This window comes from Crocodylus porosus, unplaced genomic scaffold (assembly GCF_001723895.1).
Source record: "Crocodylus porosus isolate Cpor-Errol unplaced genomic scaffold, CroPor_comp1, whole genome shotgun sequence".
Classification (NCBI taxonomy): Eukaryota; Metazoa; Chordata; order Crocodylia; family Crocodylidae; genus Crocodylus; species Crocodylus porosus.
Window position 1 is genome coordinate 29,964,380 of NW_017728951.1, and position 19,672 is coordinate 29,984,051.

At 41.6% G+C, this 19,672-nt stretch overlaps 1 protein-coding gene across 2 annotated transcripts in view; it reads left to right on the forward strand.

The window, feature by feature from the left end:
- Nucleotides 1-19,672, forward strand: part of EXOC6 (exocyst complex component 6) — a 167,803-nt gene that overhangs the window by 62,569 nt on the left and 85,562 nt on the right. For both annotated transcript variants that reach the window (XM_019555845.1, XM_019555844.1), the window contains 2 exons: nt 5,099-5,210; nt 11,172-11,306. In XM_019555845.1, the coding sequence (XP_019411390.1) occupies nt 5,099-5,210; nt 11,172-11,306 (247 nt within the window). The remainder of the gene's footprint in view (nt 1-5,098; nt 5,211-11,171; nt 11,307-19,672) is intronic.

Genomic DNA, 19,672 nt, shown 5'->3' on the forward strand with positions numbered 1-19,672 from the left:
CAGAGGGTAGGTTTAGGTTAGACATCAGGAGGCGCTATTTCACAGTCAGGGCGGCTAGGGCCTGGAACCAACTTCCAAGGGATGTGGTACAGGCTCCTACCCTGGGGGTTTTTAAGAGGAGGTTAGATGAACACCTCGCTGGGGTCGTTTGACCCCAGTACTCTTTCCTGCCATGGCAGGGGGTTGGACTAAATGATCTGTTCAGGTCCCTTCCGACCCTAGAAACTATGAAACTATGTTAGCCCATGCTATTTTTGTTACACTTTTGCAAATCTTCCTTCTATGCCAGCAGTTATCCAGCAGCTGTTACTAATCTAAAAAAGCTGTGCTGTGATGAAGAAAAGGCCATAATTTGGGAAAATATATCCAAAATGATATTTTATGTTTAGTGGACAGGAAAGACATGGAGAGGCAGAGCAATTAGTTTGGTGTGTAAATCACTTTGCGTTTTGCACAGTGAGTCCCTTAATTACATATTTTTTGTTGCTAAATGCTGTTTCCTTCTATCTTTACAGCTGTCTACCTGAGTTATATATTAGACTGTTATTTCTATGCCACTGGCCAGACAGCAGCTCTGTATTAAAGAAATGTGAATGAGTGAGTGAATTCATACAGTGGCCCAGTTTAATGCACTGATAAGCACCATACATTATGCCACCAAAACCCATTTGGGTGCATGAGCTAGTGTAGTATCATTGTAGATACTGTTATGTGAGTCTTAGAGGGACACTTGAGTTGTGCTAAGCTATCCTCAGCTAAACTGCAATGAAGACATGTCATGGTGGAATCTGCAATTGAACTCAAGCTGCTGACCTAAAATTAAACCCAAGTTGCCTAATTTGAACTGTTGCTTTAAATTGAGTTGTATTACACAACCCAAGACCTGAGTGTTTTTTCTTCTCTTTTTTAAATGTAGCTATAAACTGAGTTTTTGTTAAAACTTAATTAAGTATAAGTTAAGGAAAAATCTTTACAAAACACCTTTCTAATGGAAAATAAGCCAAATATTCCATTTCATAGTTTCATAGTAGCTAGGGTCAGGAGGGACCTGAACAGATCATCTAGCCTGACCCCCTGCCACAGCAGGAATGAATGCTGGGTTCACAAGACCCCAGACAGGTGATCATCTAACCTATTTTTGAATTTACCCAAGGTAGGGGTAAGGACCACTTCCCTAGGAAATTGGTTCCAGATTCTGGCCACCCTAACTGTAAAATATTGCCTCCTGATCTCTAACCTAAACCTATTCTCCATCACCTTTTTACCATTGTTCCTCATCACCCCAGGTGGTGCTGGGGAGAATAGGGCTCTACCTATTTGCTGATGATCTCCCCTGATGAGTTTGTAGGCAGCCACCAGGTCCCCCCTCAGCCTTCTCTGGCCAACGCTGAATAGGTTCAGGTCCCTCAGTCTCTCCTCATAGGGCCTGTCCTGCTGCCCTCTCACCAAAAAGGTGGCCCTCCTCTGAACTCTCTCCAGCCTGGCCACATCCATTTTAAAGTGTGGCGCCCAGTACTGGATGCAGTACTCCAATTGCGGCTTGACTAGTGTCGCATAGAGGAGGAGTATCACCTCTCTGGACTGGCTTGAGATGCATCTTTGGATCCATGACAAGGTATGACTGGCCTTGCTGGCTGTGGTCTGGCATTGGTGGGTCATGTTCATCTTGGAGTCAGTAATGACTCCAAGATTCCTTTCCACCTCTGTGCTTTGAAGAGGGGAGCTCCATAGCCTGTATGTATGCTGTGGACTCCTTCTCCCAAGGTGCAGCACCCTGCATTTATCTATATTGAACCCCATCCTATTCTCATCTGCCCACTGCTGTAGTCTGTCTAAATCTAGTTGCAGCCTCTCTCTCCCTACAAGTGTGTCCACCTCACCCCACATCTTAGTGTCATCAGCAAACTTGGACAACGTGCTTTCAACCCCCTTGTCCGAGTCACTGATGAAGATGGCAGACAGTGTGGGCCCGAAGACCAGGCCCTGGGGGACCCCACTGCTCACATATCACCAGGTTGAGTACGACCTGTCCACCACTACTTTCTGGGTGCGCCCCATCAGCCAATTTTTTACCCATCCAACTGTGTAGGCAGTTGTCCAATTTCATTGTCCCTGCTACCCTTCAAAAAACTCAGCTTGGTTTCATTACATCAAATAACATCTGTAGATTAGTCCTGAAGGCTGAAATCTGGGACCTGTTCACAGCTGGTCATTAACATCCTCAATGTTAACAAATGTGATTCTTCTTCACATGTTCTTAACTGATACTGTTTATAATTTACACTTACTAATGAGTACATGTTGACCTCCTGTAGCTAAATAGTGACTTATTAAACACAAAAGTTACTCTTTCCTACCTGCTGTGTTAATAAACTTGTCCAAAATCTAAAAATAACAGAACTTTTGCATCACTATTGAAAATAAGCTGGTGGGTAATTGGGTAGGTAAATGGAGAATTTTGTAAGAGAGGTTGTAGAAGACTCACTTTTTATTAACTCAGATCAAAACTGTTTCTTTGTATGTCAATTATGATATTTATTCCTGAAAATGTAAGCATGAGAGGCATCTTGGATATCTGTTTGATAGATATTTCCCCAGGCCAGGGTTTCACGGTTATATCTGTTTATATTATTGTCTCCAGTTGTTGCTCTTTTTGCTGCTTTTGTTGCTCTTATTATCTGTCTCAAGTTGCATTTAGTAGTATAAGACTGTTAATCAAGCCTGTAAGCAGACATTTTATCATTTAGTAGTATCAGACTGTTAATCAAACCTATAAGCAGACATTTTATCATTGAATTGTGTATTTGGAGCACTAGGTTTAGATGTGGTTCTATTGGTGGTGGCAGATCATTGATGAGGACACTAAAAAGTTAAGAATGTGCTTATATCTCCATGATGAGTAAAATTGCAACTCTGAGGTGTGGTCTGTGCTTAATTTTTGCTGGATTGTGGAAAGCCCTAACCAACATAGCTATAGGGTGGGGGGGAAGTGCTTAAATCTTGGGATGTGAAGCCTAAACTCTAAGGGTGCCTGTACATGGGCTAGGAGGCTTCTCTGACATGCTGTAATTACAGCGCATCAGAGTAGATTTGATTAATTGAATCTGCTGGTGTGTGGTAATAACAGTGCTTCAGCCAGCCTCTGTGTCTCGTGTTTCAGCATCCCCACTCTTCAGAATGGCAGCTAAAGCTTGTTTAATGAGCATTAGGTAAAGTGCCCCCACTGTTGAGGGGGATGCTGATGCACAAGATGCAGCTGAATCCAGTACGCAGGATTGGGCCGGTATGTCAGATTCACTGGCGATATCTAGGAGGTGCACATGGGTGCATGTACACCCCCTGAGCATGGCGGTGCACCCTCGCCTGCGGGGTGTATTTGGGTGCACCATCGCCACTGACACCGCCAGTGATGTCTGTGGGCAGTCAGTGATCGCCATCAATGCTGGTGGTGGCATCTACAGTGGTCACCAACCCCTGGTCAGCTCTCACCCCCCCCCCCCCCCCACCGACAGTGCCAGCAGCATCTCTAGGGGCTCCCCACTTACTGCTGCCATGCTCCTGCTGCCATGCCCCCTCAGCCACTGGGGGCACACATCATTCATGGTCAGATTACACCCACAAACTGACCCAGCACACCAGCCCCATGTTGGATCCAGTCACTAGACTGCCTCCCACCTCCTCCCCTCAGGATCTAGCCCACAGACTGGCCCTATGGCATAGGGCCAGAAGGTTGAGCAATGCTGGTCTACAGTATTTAATTAAACTCTGGAATTGTGGCCACAGAATGTTACTGCAGATACCACTTAGGAAGAGTGAGAGGTGTAGGTTGTTACAATAAATTATGAATTATAACAGTTGGGTTATTTTCAACGATAGTAGCGACAATAATAGCATTTATAATAATATTTACATTAATGTTGTTATCTGTTATTTATAATAATTTATAACAATGAAGTTGATATTTATTAATGATCAATATATCAGTTATATTACACAGTATGAATGATCAGCTATAATAGTAGGAATTATAATAGACAATGCTGACAAAAAGACACCATCAGGTTTTAAGGCAGTGTTTCCCTTGAGAGATTAGGATGAGAGATGTTTGCAGGGGACAAGTTTTTTCCCACATCTGCCAGGTGGCAGGTTTCTTGCACCAGCCTCTAGAGTGTTTGGTACTGGCCTCTGCTGTATGGTATGTTGGGTCTGATTTGGTTGGGAAATTCCTAGTTTCCTTTTTGTTAAAAGGCTTAGTCAATGATGACAGTACTAATGAAGATTGCTTCTGTCCCCCAGGCATTTTTTGGACCAGTCTTTCATTTCTAGTCTAGTGGAATGATCCAGTCTAGCAATGATCTTGGAAAAACCTGAAACAGCTCTTGAAGAAAAAACTTGATTGTAATGGTCTGCTAATAGAAATCCCAACTAATCACCTTGTTTCAAAGTCAGGTCAGGTTAATATCCCAATGCCTTCAAAGTTGATGTCCTGATGCCTTCAAAGTATTAACAAGGGTGTTAAAGGAATACTGTACTTTTGTCCTTGTCCTGAAGATGTATTCAGACATGGACATACAAAGAACTCATGACAGAGTAAAAGGAGGGAAGACTTTCCACATTGTTCTGTAGTAACTGCCTGATTGCATGCTCTTACCTTCTGGCAAATGGAAAGTAAGCTAGAGTAACTTCCCCTCTTTCATTGTGGGCTGTTCTTATTGGGGTAAGGATGGACATGTAAGCCATTATTGAAGAGCAGTGGATGCATGACCCTCACTCCATTTTGTGCTGCAAGAAATAATTAATATGGTCATGCTCTTAGTCACTCTAATTATACTGAAACTTGGGATTAATTTTTTTTTAAGTATTTAATCAAGTTAATACATATCATTGACATAGTCTTTATAAAATATGCAGATATTTCCTTAGCTCTCACTTGCTTCTGAAAACCACATCTTGCCTTAATGTGACAGTGAGGGTAGAGATGTGAATAAGGCATTTGAAAGATTTGCCAAGAATGCAAAGGTAAAAAGATGCTAAGCAGTACTCTGTGTTTTTTAATTTTTAGCCTAGGTATAACAGTGTCCTAAATTTTGTGTTTCAGTTCCACAGAAATAGATGATATGCTTAGGAAATCTACCAATTTGCTGCTAACCAGAACTTTGAGTAGTTGCTTACAGAACATGATCAAAAAGCCTCACATAGGTTTAACAGAGGTAAGTCATAACACATAGCCCAACACATTTTTAATGTAGTCAGTTCGAAACATGTTCTCACACATACAGGTATATTACAATACTTAGCCTTACAAAATGAAGCTCAAAGTGATTCACTTAGTTTTTAGATGTATGTTTTCTGAGCATATATTATCCTTATCTTACATTTGCATGCTACGAAACCTCATGAAATACATTGTTTATCGTTAAACTGCTGCCCAAAGCAGCATGTGCTCAGTACTGGAAACCAACTATAAAATTGATTAAGTGCAGCTAACACTGAGCATGTCTGTAAAATGCATGGCTCATATTGGGCAAACATGCTGATGGAAAACCTTCTTTTGTGCATGTGTCCCTTAAAAAAAAAAAAAAAAAAAAAAAAAAGGGCAGGTGTTCCTTCTGTAGGGAACTGGCACTGGGCCTGGAGGTATTGCAATACCAGGCCAGCAGTATGAGGGCCAGAGCTAGCCCTGACAGTCTCCCCTTGGTACCAAAAATGCTACATTTGATCTTAGTCAACAAGGCTGAGATGCTAATGGGAACCTTTTATACAAATTTTATTAGAAACGCACTTACACCCTGCATTTACAAAGCTACACATTTTGAACATCCTTGTTGTACCAAGACTTTGTAACATAGAAACAACTATCTATTGGAAACATACAGCTACATATATTAAACCTTTAAACAACATACAACAACTTCCCATAAAAAAAAAAAACCTGTACAGAAATCTTTTCTTCATGCAGAGCTCCATGAAACCCTCCTCCACCCCAAAAAAACAACAAGCCTATTATTTCAGTAACCTCTTGAAACTCTCCACCCCTACCATCAGTCTCTTTTGGTTTAGTGAAAGAAGTGTACCCAGTCCTTTTTCTTCCACTTCTTCTCTGCCTCTTCCTTTCCAATCAGTTCCTTGTCCCAACTAATGTACCATTTCAGTTCATGCAGCCCCAGCTCATGCACTCTCTTTCAACGAAAGCCAATCTCTTAAACACCCAGAGGTTTCTTACTTTTCATAAACATGCTAATAAAGTCCTTAATTACGTTTCCTCTGGTCCCTTTGGTATGAGTCCGTATACTACCATCTCCCATGCTAATGACAGGTGTTTTATGGTGATGCTCAAAAAGTGGCAGACCCTTTCCCACACTCCCTTTGTATATGTACATAAAATTCCATAGACAGTCTATCTGCTCCTGGTGATTTCCCTCCTCTAAAAGTTTGTAAACAGTCCTCCACTTCCTTTAAGCTTATCTTTTCTTCCATTTTCTTTGCTTCCTCCCCCTCTACTTTCTTGTCAGTCTCTTCCAAGAAATCCTTCATCTTCCTTCTGTCTGTTTCCTTCTGGTACAGCTCTTCATAAAATCTTCTCATTGCCTCTGACACCTCCTACTTTTCCACCTTCTTCCCTCACTGCTTTAAGCTCTCTTTTTGCCACCTTCCCTTTGGCCAAAAAGTATCAAGACCACTCTTGGTTTTCTCCCACCAAGTGTTTTAAACCAGGTTTCTAACTCTTTATTTTTTCTTCTAGTTCTTCTCATACCTGTCTTCCTTCTGCAGCTTCCTTTAGCAACTCCTGCATCTTTCTTTGCAGCTCTCTCTTACTCTTTTCCCTGCGCATTTTCAGCCTTCCATTCTGAAGAATTCTCCCATTCTCTTCTTCATCATCATTCAGCATTCTCTGGTACTCTCAAAATATTTCTTCAGTGTTTGCCACCCCTCATATTGCCTTGTGTATGCTTGACATCTCTTCATTTTGTAACAGCCACACATTTAACTTTCACAGTCACTTCCCTCTCGTGGAGCTCTTACCAAGACTCATTTCCACCTTCAGTGATCCACTTTTAGTGATCTGGTGATTACTAAAAGCCACAGATATGGTTTCTTTCTTCCTTATCTCTATTTTTTTATACAAACACAAAGTCAATTCTTGATTGTTTCTTTCTGCTAGGGTCTGTTCTAGTGAAAACTTTCTCCCTTGTCCAAACATCTCTTAGTGACTCTTCTTTTATTATATTTGTTATATAATTACGGGCTGTCCACAGCTCCATTTCCTTCTCCCCCTGTTCTGTTGCTCACTTCAGTTATACAATTGAAATCTCTCACTATTATGTTCAGTCTCCTGCTGACCCTGTAAACCACTAGCTTTCTAAGCAGCACATTCCTTTCATCCCTCTCTGGTGGTGCATATACATTGAAACTTTCTAATTCTGTTCCCCCTACTGATAGTATCATTCGCTGCAATCTGCCACTGATGATTTCTTCTACCTGCTTTGCTCTCCACTCTGGGTTCTTGAATAATATTGCTACCCCTGCCACTTTATCCTTATTTTTCCCTGACCACCAAAATGGTTCCTGTTTCCACCCTTTCTCAAAGTGTTTATAATCCCTCTCACCAGATGTACCACATTCTTGAAGGCAGATTGTATCTGTTCTTACTTGGTTCAACACTGATTCAGTCTGTTCCCATCTTTTACTTAAGATACTCCTGACCTTAAGCAAAACTATTGTCAATGCCATTTATGCTTGTTTTGAACCCTTTAAGGTTCATCTCTGCTACTGCTCAAGGTGGTAAACTCCTCCCCCTTCCTCACTCACATTTCTGTAGCCTTTGCAAGCTGCTGAATTGTTTTTACATTTAGGAAGGTTTGCATATTCCTGCTTCCCCACCGCTCCCCCCCTTCTGGTCTTCACTCTGGGCTGGAGCCCAGAGGCGTTAGTGGCAGGAAACTGCTCTCTGGCTCTTCTTCCAACTCACCTCCCTCATTATCAGGTTTCTTCTTCCTGCTCTTCAGCCATCTGCATGTTCTTACTTTTCCCAGCCTGTCTCTCTGGTTCTTTTTCTTGCTCCACCTCCACTTCCGTTGTCTGTAGGATGTCTTTTTTCTTTCCCACCCCACCTCCATGTCTGAGCTGTTTGCTGTTCCTGTTTTCCTTTCCATTCCATCTCCTGTCTCCTCCTGTGCTTTCCCAATCACAGAAATCTTGTTCCCCTCCCCTGGTTCTCCCATCTATAGGGTTTCTTCCACTATTTCTGCTTTGGTGTCCAACCCTACCTCTCCTTCTCTGGGTTTTGCTGTTCCTAGGGAGGTCTGACTATACTTGCAAAGGCTTTGGGGCACCAACGATACCAGTGTCCCTCTCCCTTACAAATACTGCATTTTAGGGAATTCTGGCATTCTGTTGCTGTATGCCCCACCCCTTCACATTTGGAGTATACTGTGAGGGGACAGACCCCCTGCTCAAAGCAGGACCTTTCCCAACTAGATCATCCCAACCAAAGTTTGTCTAGCTGAGTTTTGAAAACCTCCAAGGATGGAGCTCCCACCACTTCTCTGGGTAACCTGTTCCAGGGTTTTGCTACCCTCTTAGTGAGAAAATTCTTCCTAATATTTAACCTAAACTTCCCTTGCTGCAACTTGAGACCATTGATCCTTGTTCTGTCATCTGCCACCTGAGAACAGTCTAGCCCCATCATCCTTTGAACCCCCCTTCAAGTAGTTGAAGGCTGCTATTCTCTAGACTAAATAAGCCCAATTCCCTCAGTTTTTCCTCATAAATCATGTCCCCCAGTCCCTGAACCATTTTTGTTGTCCTCTGCTGTACTCTCTCCAATTTGTCCACATCCTTTCTGCAATAGGGTGCCCAAAACTAAACACACTACTCCAGATGTGGCCTCACCACCAGTTCTGAATAGAGGGGAATAATCACTTCCCCTGACCTAGTGGCAACACATTTACCAATGCAGCCCAGTATGCTGTTAGCTTTTTTGGCAACAAGGGCACACTGCTGGCTCATATTGAGCTTCTTGTCCACTGTAACCCCCAGGTCCTTTTCTGCAGAGCTGCTCCCCAGCCATTAAGCCCCCCCGCCTGTACTGGTGCATGAGATTGTCCTAAGTGCAGGACTTTGCATTTGTTCTTGTTGAACTTCATGTGATTTCTTTTGGTGCAATCCTCCAATTCATCTAGGTCTCTCTGCATCCTTGCCCTACCCTCCACCATATCTACTACTCCCCCCAGTTTGGTGTCACCTGCAGACTTGCTGAGGGTGCACTCTATGCCATCTTCTGGGTTGTTGATGGAACAAAACAAGATGAAAATGAGCCTGCAGTGCAATGGTGTGTCTAGTAAAGTGACCAAAACACTGGCTTGCATCCATGGATGCTTCTCAAGCAAATCCCGGGACATCATTCTCCCCTTGTACTTGGCCTTGGTGAGGCCACAGCTGGAGTACTGCATCCAGTTTTGGGCTTCACAATTCAAAAAGGATGTGGAGAAGCTTGAGAGAGTCCAGAGAAGAGCCACACGCATGATCAGAGGTCAGGAAAACAAACCTTATGACGACAGGCTGAGAGCCATGGGGCTCTTTAGCCTGGAAAAGTGCAAGCTCAGGGGCAATCTGATGGCCCCCTATAAGTTTATCGGGGTGACCACCAGTTTCTGGGGGAACGTTTGTTCACCAGAGGGCCCCAAGGGATGACGAGGTTGAACAGTTTTATAAACTACTGCAAGACCGTTTCAGGCTAGACATAAGGAAGAATTTCTTTACTGTCCAAGCCCCCAAGGTCTGGAACAATCTGCCTTCGGAGGTGGTTCAAGCACCTATGTTGAACACCTTCAAGAGTAAATTGGATGCTTATCTTGCTGGGATCCTTTGACCCCAGCTGACTTCCTGCCCTTTGGGCGGGGGGATGGACTCGATGATTTTCTGAGGTCCCTTCCAGCTCTGATGTCTATGAAAGTCTATGAAATCAGTGAAAACTGGCCCCACTTGATACTGGCTGCCAACTAGACATCAAGCCATGGATTACAACTCTCTGAGCCTGATGCTTCAGCCAGTTTTCTATCTACCTTACAGTCCTTTCATGTACCCCATACTTCCTTAGCTTGCCTTCAAGAATGTTGTGGGAGATGGTATCAAAAGCCTTGCTAAAATCAAGGTATACCACATCCACCTGTCTCCCCACATCTACAGAGCCAGTCACCTCATCACAGAAGGCAATCACATTGGTCAGACATGACTTGCCCCTAGTGAATCCATGCTGACTGTTCCCGATCACCTTTTTTTCTTCCAAGTGCTTAGAAATGGATTCCTTGAGGGTCTGCCTCCTGTCAATATTTCACAGGTGAAGCAATCCGGTCAGGAAAAAAAAAAAAGTTAATATTCCTTGTACCAGGTGAATCCTTTTTTGTCCATACATTATAGTTAAACATTTTGTGAAACTTTCACACACTCCCATCTGCCAAACCCTTTCCTCATTGAGTGTGTTTATTGGACAGAGAAACAGGGGGAAGGTAGAAAAGTCTGGTGACTCATCCCCTGCAATTGCAAAGTATTTTGACATGAAGTCTCAACAGGGATCCTTGAAAAGGTGAAGAGTGGTAGTGCAGCTAGGAAATTGGGCTGTAGTTCTGAGATCTGTGGGTTTTTTCCATTGCAGTTTGCACATTGACTTTAATAAATATTGAACTGCTGTTTCATACACCAAGTGCTGTCCATTGTGTGTGTTGAACAAGAATGCAAACTGTGTGGAAAAACAAAAAGATCATACTGCACTTTCTACACAAAGGAACAAATGACCTTAATTTTAAAATTTCCTAATTTCTGAGTGCTTCATCATGCAATCTTGACATTATTTATAATGCAGAGGATTTTTCTACTGCAGAGTTATTAATTCGGCTATGGTTATCTTTTATTAAAGGTGACAAACCTCTAAAATGTTAAATAAAATTTCTTTTAGTGCATAGATATTTGAAATCCTTGTTTTCTGTCTTTGGATCAATTGCATGCAAACAGCAGTATCACTTGTACTGACTTTAAAATTGTCAGTTTTTCAATTGTACTCTGAAATACTGTAATTGTTTACTAGTACACTTGCTGAAGGTTGTAACCCTTTAAAAATCAAGTCACAATGGGTGATTCAAGTTCTTTTAACTGGACTTCTTTATCTTTTCTAGCTTGTTCAAATCATCATAAATACAACACACTTGGAACAAGCCTGCAAATACCTTGAAGACTTTATAACTAATATTACAAATATTTCCCAAGAGACTGTTCATACTGCAAGACTTTATGGACTTTCTACTTTTAAGGTATGTAATATGTCAACATTTGAAATACTAAGTTAAAAATTGCATTAAAATTCCTGTAAATTAGCTGTTAAGAAGGATGAATGGGAGATGAAGTTTGTATATGTTTTATTGCTAACAACTTTCTAATTTTTAAGAATTCAAGATAAAATATCAGTATTTACAATGAATGGGTGAATGCAGTTTTCCCTTTAAACTTTTTTAATATTAGTCATATGACCTGAAATATGTTTAGATTTCATGCCTGACCAACCTGATTTTCTTTCTGTGGTAAGGTGACCAGCTCTCTGTGTGGGGGCAGAGCAGCAGATGCACCTTGACTTTAGGAAGCCTTTTGACACTGTCTCTTAACATGCTCATTAATAAGCTAAGGAAATACAGACTAGAGGAAAGTACTATACGTACAGACTAGAGGAAAGTTGGAGGAGGTATCAGGTGGATATGTAATTGGTGGGATCATCATGTTGGACAAGTAGTCATCAATAGCTCAGTGCGTAGTTGGAGGAGGTATAGGTGGGGTTCCCCAGGAGTCTGTTCTGTCTGATATTATTTAATATCTTCATTAGTGGTTTGGATGGTGGGATTGAGTACATGTTTAGCAAATTTGCAGACAACACCAAATTGGATGATGTTGGAGGCATTCTGGAGGGCAGGGCTACAATCCAGAATAATTTGAGTAGACTAAAGAAACAGTTTGTAATCAACCAGATGAGGTTTAACGGGGACAAAATGCAAAGTCCTGCACTTGGGATGGATAATTGCACACACAAATGCAGACTGGGGAATGATTGGCTAGGCTGCAGTACTGTAGAGGACCTGGGGGTTACAGTAGACTATATGCTGAATATGAGCCAACAGTGTGCTCTTGTTGGAAAAAACCCAACAGTATACTGGATTTTATTATTAAAAGTCACTTGCAAATCAAGGGAAGTGATTCTTTTGCTCTATTCAGCATTGGTGAGGCCTCGCCTGTGTCCGGTTTTGGGCCCTACGTTTCAAGAAAGATGCGGATAGTTTGGAAAAAGTTCAGTACAGAGCAACAAAAGTGATTAAGACTTAAGAGGAAAGGCTGAAATAACCCAGACTAGGGTTATTTAGTCTGGAGGGAAGAAACTGAGTTGGTATTTGATAAAAATCTTGAAATAACTGAAGGGCTTTTGCAGAGAGGATGGAGATCGGATTTACTCTGTGGCTGTAGGGGACAGAAATGAAGGACTCAAGCTGCAGTAGGGGAAATTGTGGTTGGAGATTAGGAGGAACTTTCTGACCATGAGGGGTGGTCAACCATTGGAATAGGCTGCCTAGAGAAACTTTGGAATCTCCATCCTTGGAAGTTATCAAGAACAAATTAGCCAGACACTTGGTTGGGATGGTTTAGGGTTGGCCTGCTTTGAGGAGGGGGCTGGAGTAGATGACCTTATGAGGGCCATTCCAGTCCTACTTTCCTATGATTCTAAATATATAGCTAAAAAGTTGTATTTTCTCATGGATGCATCACGATCTTGTTTTGAGGGGGAAATTTTATTATTTTATTATTTAATAACATCATAAATCCTAATGGGTTATTTTTCATATTCTGTAATATGGTTAATTGCAGACCTGTTTTGAAGAAAACAATCCATTTGTTCTATGGATGTACGTATATATGAGATAAATATTTGCTTTTACTCTGTATTACTGGCATGCTTCCTGACATACATTCAAAAATTCTTACTTAGTAATGTAAAAAAAAAAGAATTAAAAATGTAAAACTGTTTAAATACAATTGCATTAAAATTTAAGGATAAAAATATGAAAATAAAAAATTGTTTCTGATATAGACGTTTTCAGAAATGCCTGTTTTTAATGGTTCCTATGCAGCAACTGCATAGAAAGGAAAACTTGACTTCTGAATTAAAAAAGACCTATAAAGCAAGAAAAGTCATGAGTGCCTTTTTAAAATTCATATTTTATTAAACTTTTGTTTATACCACTCTATTTTATTTTTGTGTAACATCTGTTTTCTAGATTTCAAAAAAGTAAGAATTACTAATTAAAGGGAAAACAGAGAAAAATAATTTGGGGAGAGAAGGTTTATTCATAAGTACAAACAGTTAGCTCATCACCTGCATTTGCTTTGTTAAATGAAAATATTATAATCCTAAACATTATGAATTAGTGTAAGTGTAGGAATTAACAAAAAATGAAATTACAGATTTTATTGTCTTATAACACACAAAACAAATTTTATGTGAACCAGCAATTTAAGCATAGTAGATTTTCTCTTCCTGTTCACCAGCATTACCTGGCTGCATGTAATTGGCTCTTAGCCATTGCTTTTTCCATTGAGTTGGCAAGGTAAATTCTTAGAAGAAGACTTGACATTATTTATAGGGAATAATGTATTCTTCTGGTTGCTGGATTTTAGTCTCAAGGGAGTATATATAAAAAATATATGGTTATGGGAAAATTGCAAATCATACGTTAAATAGTAAATGGTTCATTATTATTTGTAGTGTGGTAATGTCTAGAGACCACCAGTCAAGGTTCAGTGGCTCACTATCTTAAGTTCTATCCCAACTTAACAATACGTGGGCATGTAAAAGAATCTTGTCTTATCTAAACTACTCTGCCAGATGTTGTCATTGTGGAACAATCATTTAGCATAAGTTGATAGATATACTGTAAATTCTGTAAAATTCTGCAACATGGCTTTCTGTCAGTCTGCATAATGTTATTTTTTATATTTATACTCATAAATATGTTTTGCCATAGTATAAACTCTGTTGTGTTCAATATGACAAGAATTGCCATGTTAGACCAGTGTTCAGGTATTTGCCTTTGGCTGTAGCCACTAGCTGACTAATACATTTTGGAATGTAATTGGAGTATAGTTTATTGCACATGTTACTGCAGAGTTCATATAACAAAAATAAACGAAGTACATACTTTTAAAAAAGTACTTGCTTTAAAATACTGCTTCACTTCTACTTGGATAATCTTCACTGTTTTTCGTCTTAAAATATTATCTGGATGAGTGATGCAAGAAGTAAGCCAAAATCTCAGGGCTGTCTGGAAAAAAGTCACATAAGTGTCTACTTCCAAAGTGTCACCAATGCCATCTCTGAGTTAGGTGCTGTTACTTAGATGTTGCAAATGTGGGTACAGACTACAATTTTGTAAGTTATAAAGTTAGTGACTCTAAGTGGGAAGTATTCTTAAATTTACATTGTGAGTAGAAAAATTCTGGGATGTATTTATTTATCTGTTGTATATAAATATCTGCATAAAAACAAGTCCAGAAAAGTAGTGCTATATGTGATTTTGAAATTAAACTGCATCATAATTCAGCAGACAAATTAAGGCTGTATAGGCAACTTTTGTTCTGGAATTTTCCAGCTTTTCAATGCTTGACTTTGCAACCTTCATAGTCAAAATTCTTCTAATGCCGTTTTTTGTGTGTGATTATTTCTAAGTTTTCATTAAAGCAGGCTGAAAAAAACTAAACTGTTTCATGTGGAATCACACATGGTTTGGAAACTTCAGATTCGCTCTATAGACCTCTGCCACTGGAGCTTAAGCCAGGTGTAGAAGTAGGCTGTTATCCTTAGAGAATAAACTTCTGCAGCCTGCTGGCTGCAACTGGCCTATGGAACCATTGGCTCTAGCCTGTGGAGCTGGTGTTCAGCAGTGGGGAGCTTTGCCCATGCTGTGCCACAGCTATGAGATAGGTATGGAGAAGCAGTAGCAGGCTGGTTCTAATACTGTCCTGTCTCAGACCTAAGCTGGGCAGCTCATCACCAGAAAACATAGCCAGCTGCTGCTCTAGTGAGTTTCAGTTATTTGGAATTGGGCTTGTTTGTTTTTTTAGATTCATAGAGTTGAAAAGGACTTCAGTGGACCATCTAGTCCGACCCCTTGCCCCTGGCAGGCAAGAAAAGTCACCAACCCTGAGGTCATGTGATCCCACCCAGGTGCCTGTCCAGTCTCCTCTTGAAGACCCCCAAGGATAGCATGAGCACCACCTCCCTTGAGAGCCCATTCCAGATTTTAGCAACCCTGACCGTGAAGAACTTTTTTCCTAATGTCCAGCCTAAACCTTCTCTCTAGTAGCTTATGGCTATTGTTCCTTGTCGTTCCAGGGGGTGCCCTGGGGAACAGATTGTCGCCTACTTCATGTTGCTCTTCCCTTACAAATTTGTACGCTGCCACAAGGTCCCCTCTCAGCCTTCTCTTGGAGAAGCTGAAGAGGTTAAGGTCCATTAGCCTTTCCTTGTAGGGCCTTTCCTCCAGGCCTCTAATCAGGTGAGTGGCTCTTCTTTGGACCCTCTCCAGGTTGTCTGCATCCTGCTTGAACTGCAGTATCCGGAACTGGACACAGTACTCCAGCTGCGGCCTGACCAGTGCCGCATAGAGGGGGAAAATCACTTCCCTGGACCTGATTGTGAAGCACCTACATTTGCATGACAAAGTGCAATTGACTCTGCCAACTGCTTCATCACATTGGCAACTCATGTTCATTCTAGAGTCAACAGTGACTCCAAGATCTTTTTCTGCCTCAGTGGAGCTGAGAAGGTCGTCCTCCAGCTTGTAGGTATGATGGCAGTTCTTCCTCCCTAGATGCAGCACCTTGTACTTGTCCTTATTGAATTGCATCCTGTTGCTCTCTGCCCACTTCTCCAGCCTGTCTAGGTTGGCCTGGATCTGGTTCCTCCTCTCTAGGGTGTTGGCTGCACCCCCATAATTTTGTGTCGTCTGTGAATTTGGACAGTGTGGACAATAAAAGTCACTTTAATTTTGTTGATAAGCACCCTCAATCCCCTCTTTTTGAAATGGGTTGGGTTTGTTTTGGGCTTGTTTTTAAAGGCAATGCCGCTTTCTTTCTCATGAGACTTGGGAACACTTCTCGGCATCCCTCACTCTAGCTCTTGTCCGTCTCTGCCTTTCTATGCTATTTCCACCTCTCCTGAGCTATCTATTCCCTGTTTATCACTGATCTGCATTTAGGTCAGGCTACTTACTCCTCCTGTCTCCTGCCTGGTTACCAGCATAGGGACCACTGAAAACATAGAAGAGACTGCTCTTCTGTCTAGTGTCCAGCACTATAACAGCCTTCAGCTGCTGGCAGGAACAGAAAAAAAATGTGTTCAGCCATTTCAGCCCTGATATTTGTGGCGGTCAGCGGTCCTGAGCGCCGGTGCTAACGATAACGAGCTCGGACGAACTGGCGGGGGCTAGCGGGGCAGAGACGGTACTGACGCTTGGTTGTTGCAATGTAGTTTTATTACTTATGCTTGTTGGGAGCATAGGTTTCAGTTGTAATCTTTTGTTAAACAGAATGATTGATTGAACCCTAAGTTGAAATAACAACTAACTGAACTAATAAAACAAAGTAGATCAGAACTAAATGAAGTAATCGTAGAACGGAGCGGAGCGAGGTAAAATGAGTAGAACGACAGCTGATGGAAACAAGTTGACTGAATACGAGATCAAGATCAATCACGAGCATGCAGGGACGGGGTACGCCAGGAATAGCGGTGGCGGAGAGATAGGGTTCACAGGTGGCTGGCCTGCGAACTAGCCCAAGGTCTCAGCGGGTCTCTGGTCTCTGAGAGTCTCCGTCTGTCTCTGATTTTCTTGAGCTGGTCTCAGAGAATCTCCTGGGCTGGTCTCCGAGCTAACCTCTGAGAGTGTCTGCCTGGGTGGACACTGTGTTGGCTTAAGTACTTTTTAAACAGCCAATCACATGATGCCTTTTGTGGAAAGTTCTAGTTGATTGTCATGGCTATCTGCTAGTACATGACTAGGCATGCGCGCTCTGTCAAATTGAATACCTCATTAATCACATACTGGCCTTGTGTGTGATGCGTGTCTGAATATGCGCACTTACTTTAGGAACTGTCTACCTGCATGTCGATACTTGTCTCTCTTAACTTGGTATCTCTTAACCTGGTGTCAGCAGCACCTTTAACTTTTGGCTCTGACAATATTAAATGTATTAAGTCGCTTTGTGAGGAAAATGATGTGCAAAGCACTTAGGGGAGCCCAATCCCAGTCTCTTCCTATACCAGCAAGAAGCAAGGTTTTGTAGCTGGGAGCCCCGTGCACCCCAGTTGATGAGCTCCTAGCCACAGGGGTGCTTCACCCGCCCATTTCATATATGAAATGCCTAGAGCAGAAGGATCACCACAGTGGGAACCCAGCATCTGCAGCTGTGGACTCTGAGTCCCAGCAGCTGAGACGTGCTGCTGGCACCTAGAATCCACAGCTGCTGGAGCTGAGTTGCAAGCAGTTGTGGGACTCACAACCCCGGCTGGGTAGGGTGCACCCTTGTGGCTGGGAGGCTGTCAGCTGCAGGGGAGATGCTGCTAAATGTGCAAATTGAAGCTTCATAGCAATCAGCTATAAAGTTAATATATTTTTGAGGTCTCACTTTATAGTTGTTTGGATCTTTTTATTTTGTGAAAGTACTTTGCCCATGTAGCTGGTCTCATGGGCTAGGGACAGAAATTACACATAAACTGGTATAAGTGATCGGAAACCAGTTCATATTTGTAAGACAACAGAAGTTCAGTGCATGTAAACCACGTTCAAAATGGCTGAAACTAGTTTAAAATAAACCTAGATGGATGTAGTATCAGACTTAACTGATTTATATTAAATCAGTTTATTGAACTTCTGTCCCAGATCCCAGCATCTCAGGATGCTTTACGCCTCCTCCACAAACCCCTTCTTGCAGGGTGGGAATGCTAGCCTTGGCCCAAGCTGTCTGCTCCAGCCAAACAAGGTGGTGCGCTCTAGTGTACCCCTACTTATGGCCTGGGTGACTGCAGGCATGTGGCTGCATTTCCAGAATCGAAAGTGAATGTCTGTTCATCTGGTTATTGATTCAGTTTACATAGCTTAGACTAACCTGGAAAGATTGAATTGATTCAGCCTCAGGCTGTTTGTCTGTATTTAGCCAGAGTTTGCACAATGGACCAGTTAATTGTGTAATACCTGTAATGTGTAAGTTGACCTTAGTTCATGGACTATTGGCCTGAGACTCTGTTCCCACTTTTTTTCTGCTAGGTGACTTTGAACATGCCACTCAGCCTCCCCATGCTTACCTCATTTTTGTAAAATTATGAGAGCTAAGTATTATTACTAGGTCTTTTCCAAGTATATGCAAATAAGTATTTTTCATAGGCTTGTAACCTGAGCTAATAGGATCCTCACAGAATACATCCTTAACATTAGAATAATTCCTTCTCTTCCCTACTGGCAAATGTCAAGTTTCTTTTTCACAGCATGGCTATGCTAGAGCTGCTTAATGAAACTGTTAGAAGTTTTTAATTTGGACCTCATCACTGTAGTATCTTGACCACAATTATTACAGACAGACCCGTGTAATATCACTTCTCTTTATATCACGCTCCACCAATTGTCATAGCTTTCATTATTAATGTTTGGCTTCCACATATATATGGAATGCAAAAATCCTCCATTTATTTTCTCTCTAAACTTGAACTCTGGGTAAATTTACTGCTTGATGTTACAATTATTGAATAAAGTTTTTAAGATCAAAGCAGTTAGTAGACAGTTTCTGGCTAAGGTTGCCTTGTTGAAGAAATATATGTAAAGATATATAACAGCAAAAATTTCAGTTGTTTTTGTCAGTGTAAGCTAGGTTTACCAGGAATTTAAGACACTGCTGCAGTCTATGTGGGCCTCGCCTAGGGCTTTAGTGCCACAAGTGTGAGTTATCTCAATTTAATTGTACATACTATACATTGTAGCTTTCTGGCTGCACTTAAGCTCTCAAGCAACAAAATTATAGAAGGTTATGATCGTGGGAGAAGCACAGGTATGCTGCCTTGGAAAGGGATGGATACTTATGAATTTGACTCCATTCCTCAAAATAAATAATAAATAAGCATTATGGTGGGATGTTATACCATCTCACAGAAAACCCAAAAAAGGAGTAAGGACAAATTCTGACTTCTCTTAATTCATAGCCATGGCACTGCCTTTTGTGAAGAGATAACAGTATAAGTAAATGCCATTTGGTCTGGCAACTGTGGATATTGTCAGCTCCACTTAATGTTGCAGGCTTTTGTCACTCCCATGCGTGCTGGTTTTATCTGAGTTAGATTATACTAAATTTATCCTTAGCAGATCCCTGAAAGATTATTCCCATGTTGCAGGTAGGGAACTGACACACACAGAGTATGCAGTCAATCAAATGTAGGTGTCTAAGCAGGAGATGGGTGCCCGAATACCTTTCTGAATCGGGCTACAAGTGACTTGTAAGTAGTTGCACTGAATGTCAGTGTCAGAATGGACACTGTATGGAAATCTGTGGAATCCTAGTCCACAGTCTTAATCACAAAGCCATCCTTTCTCCTCAG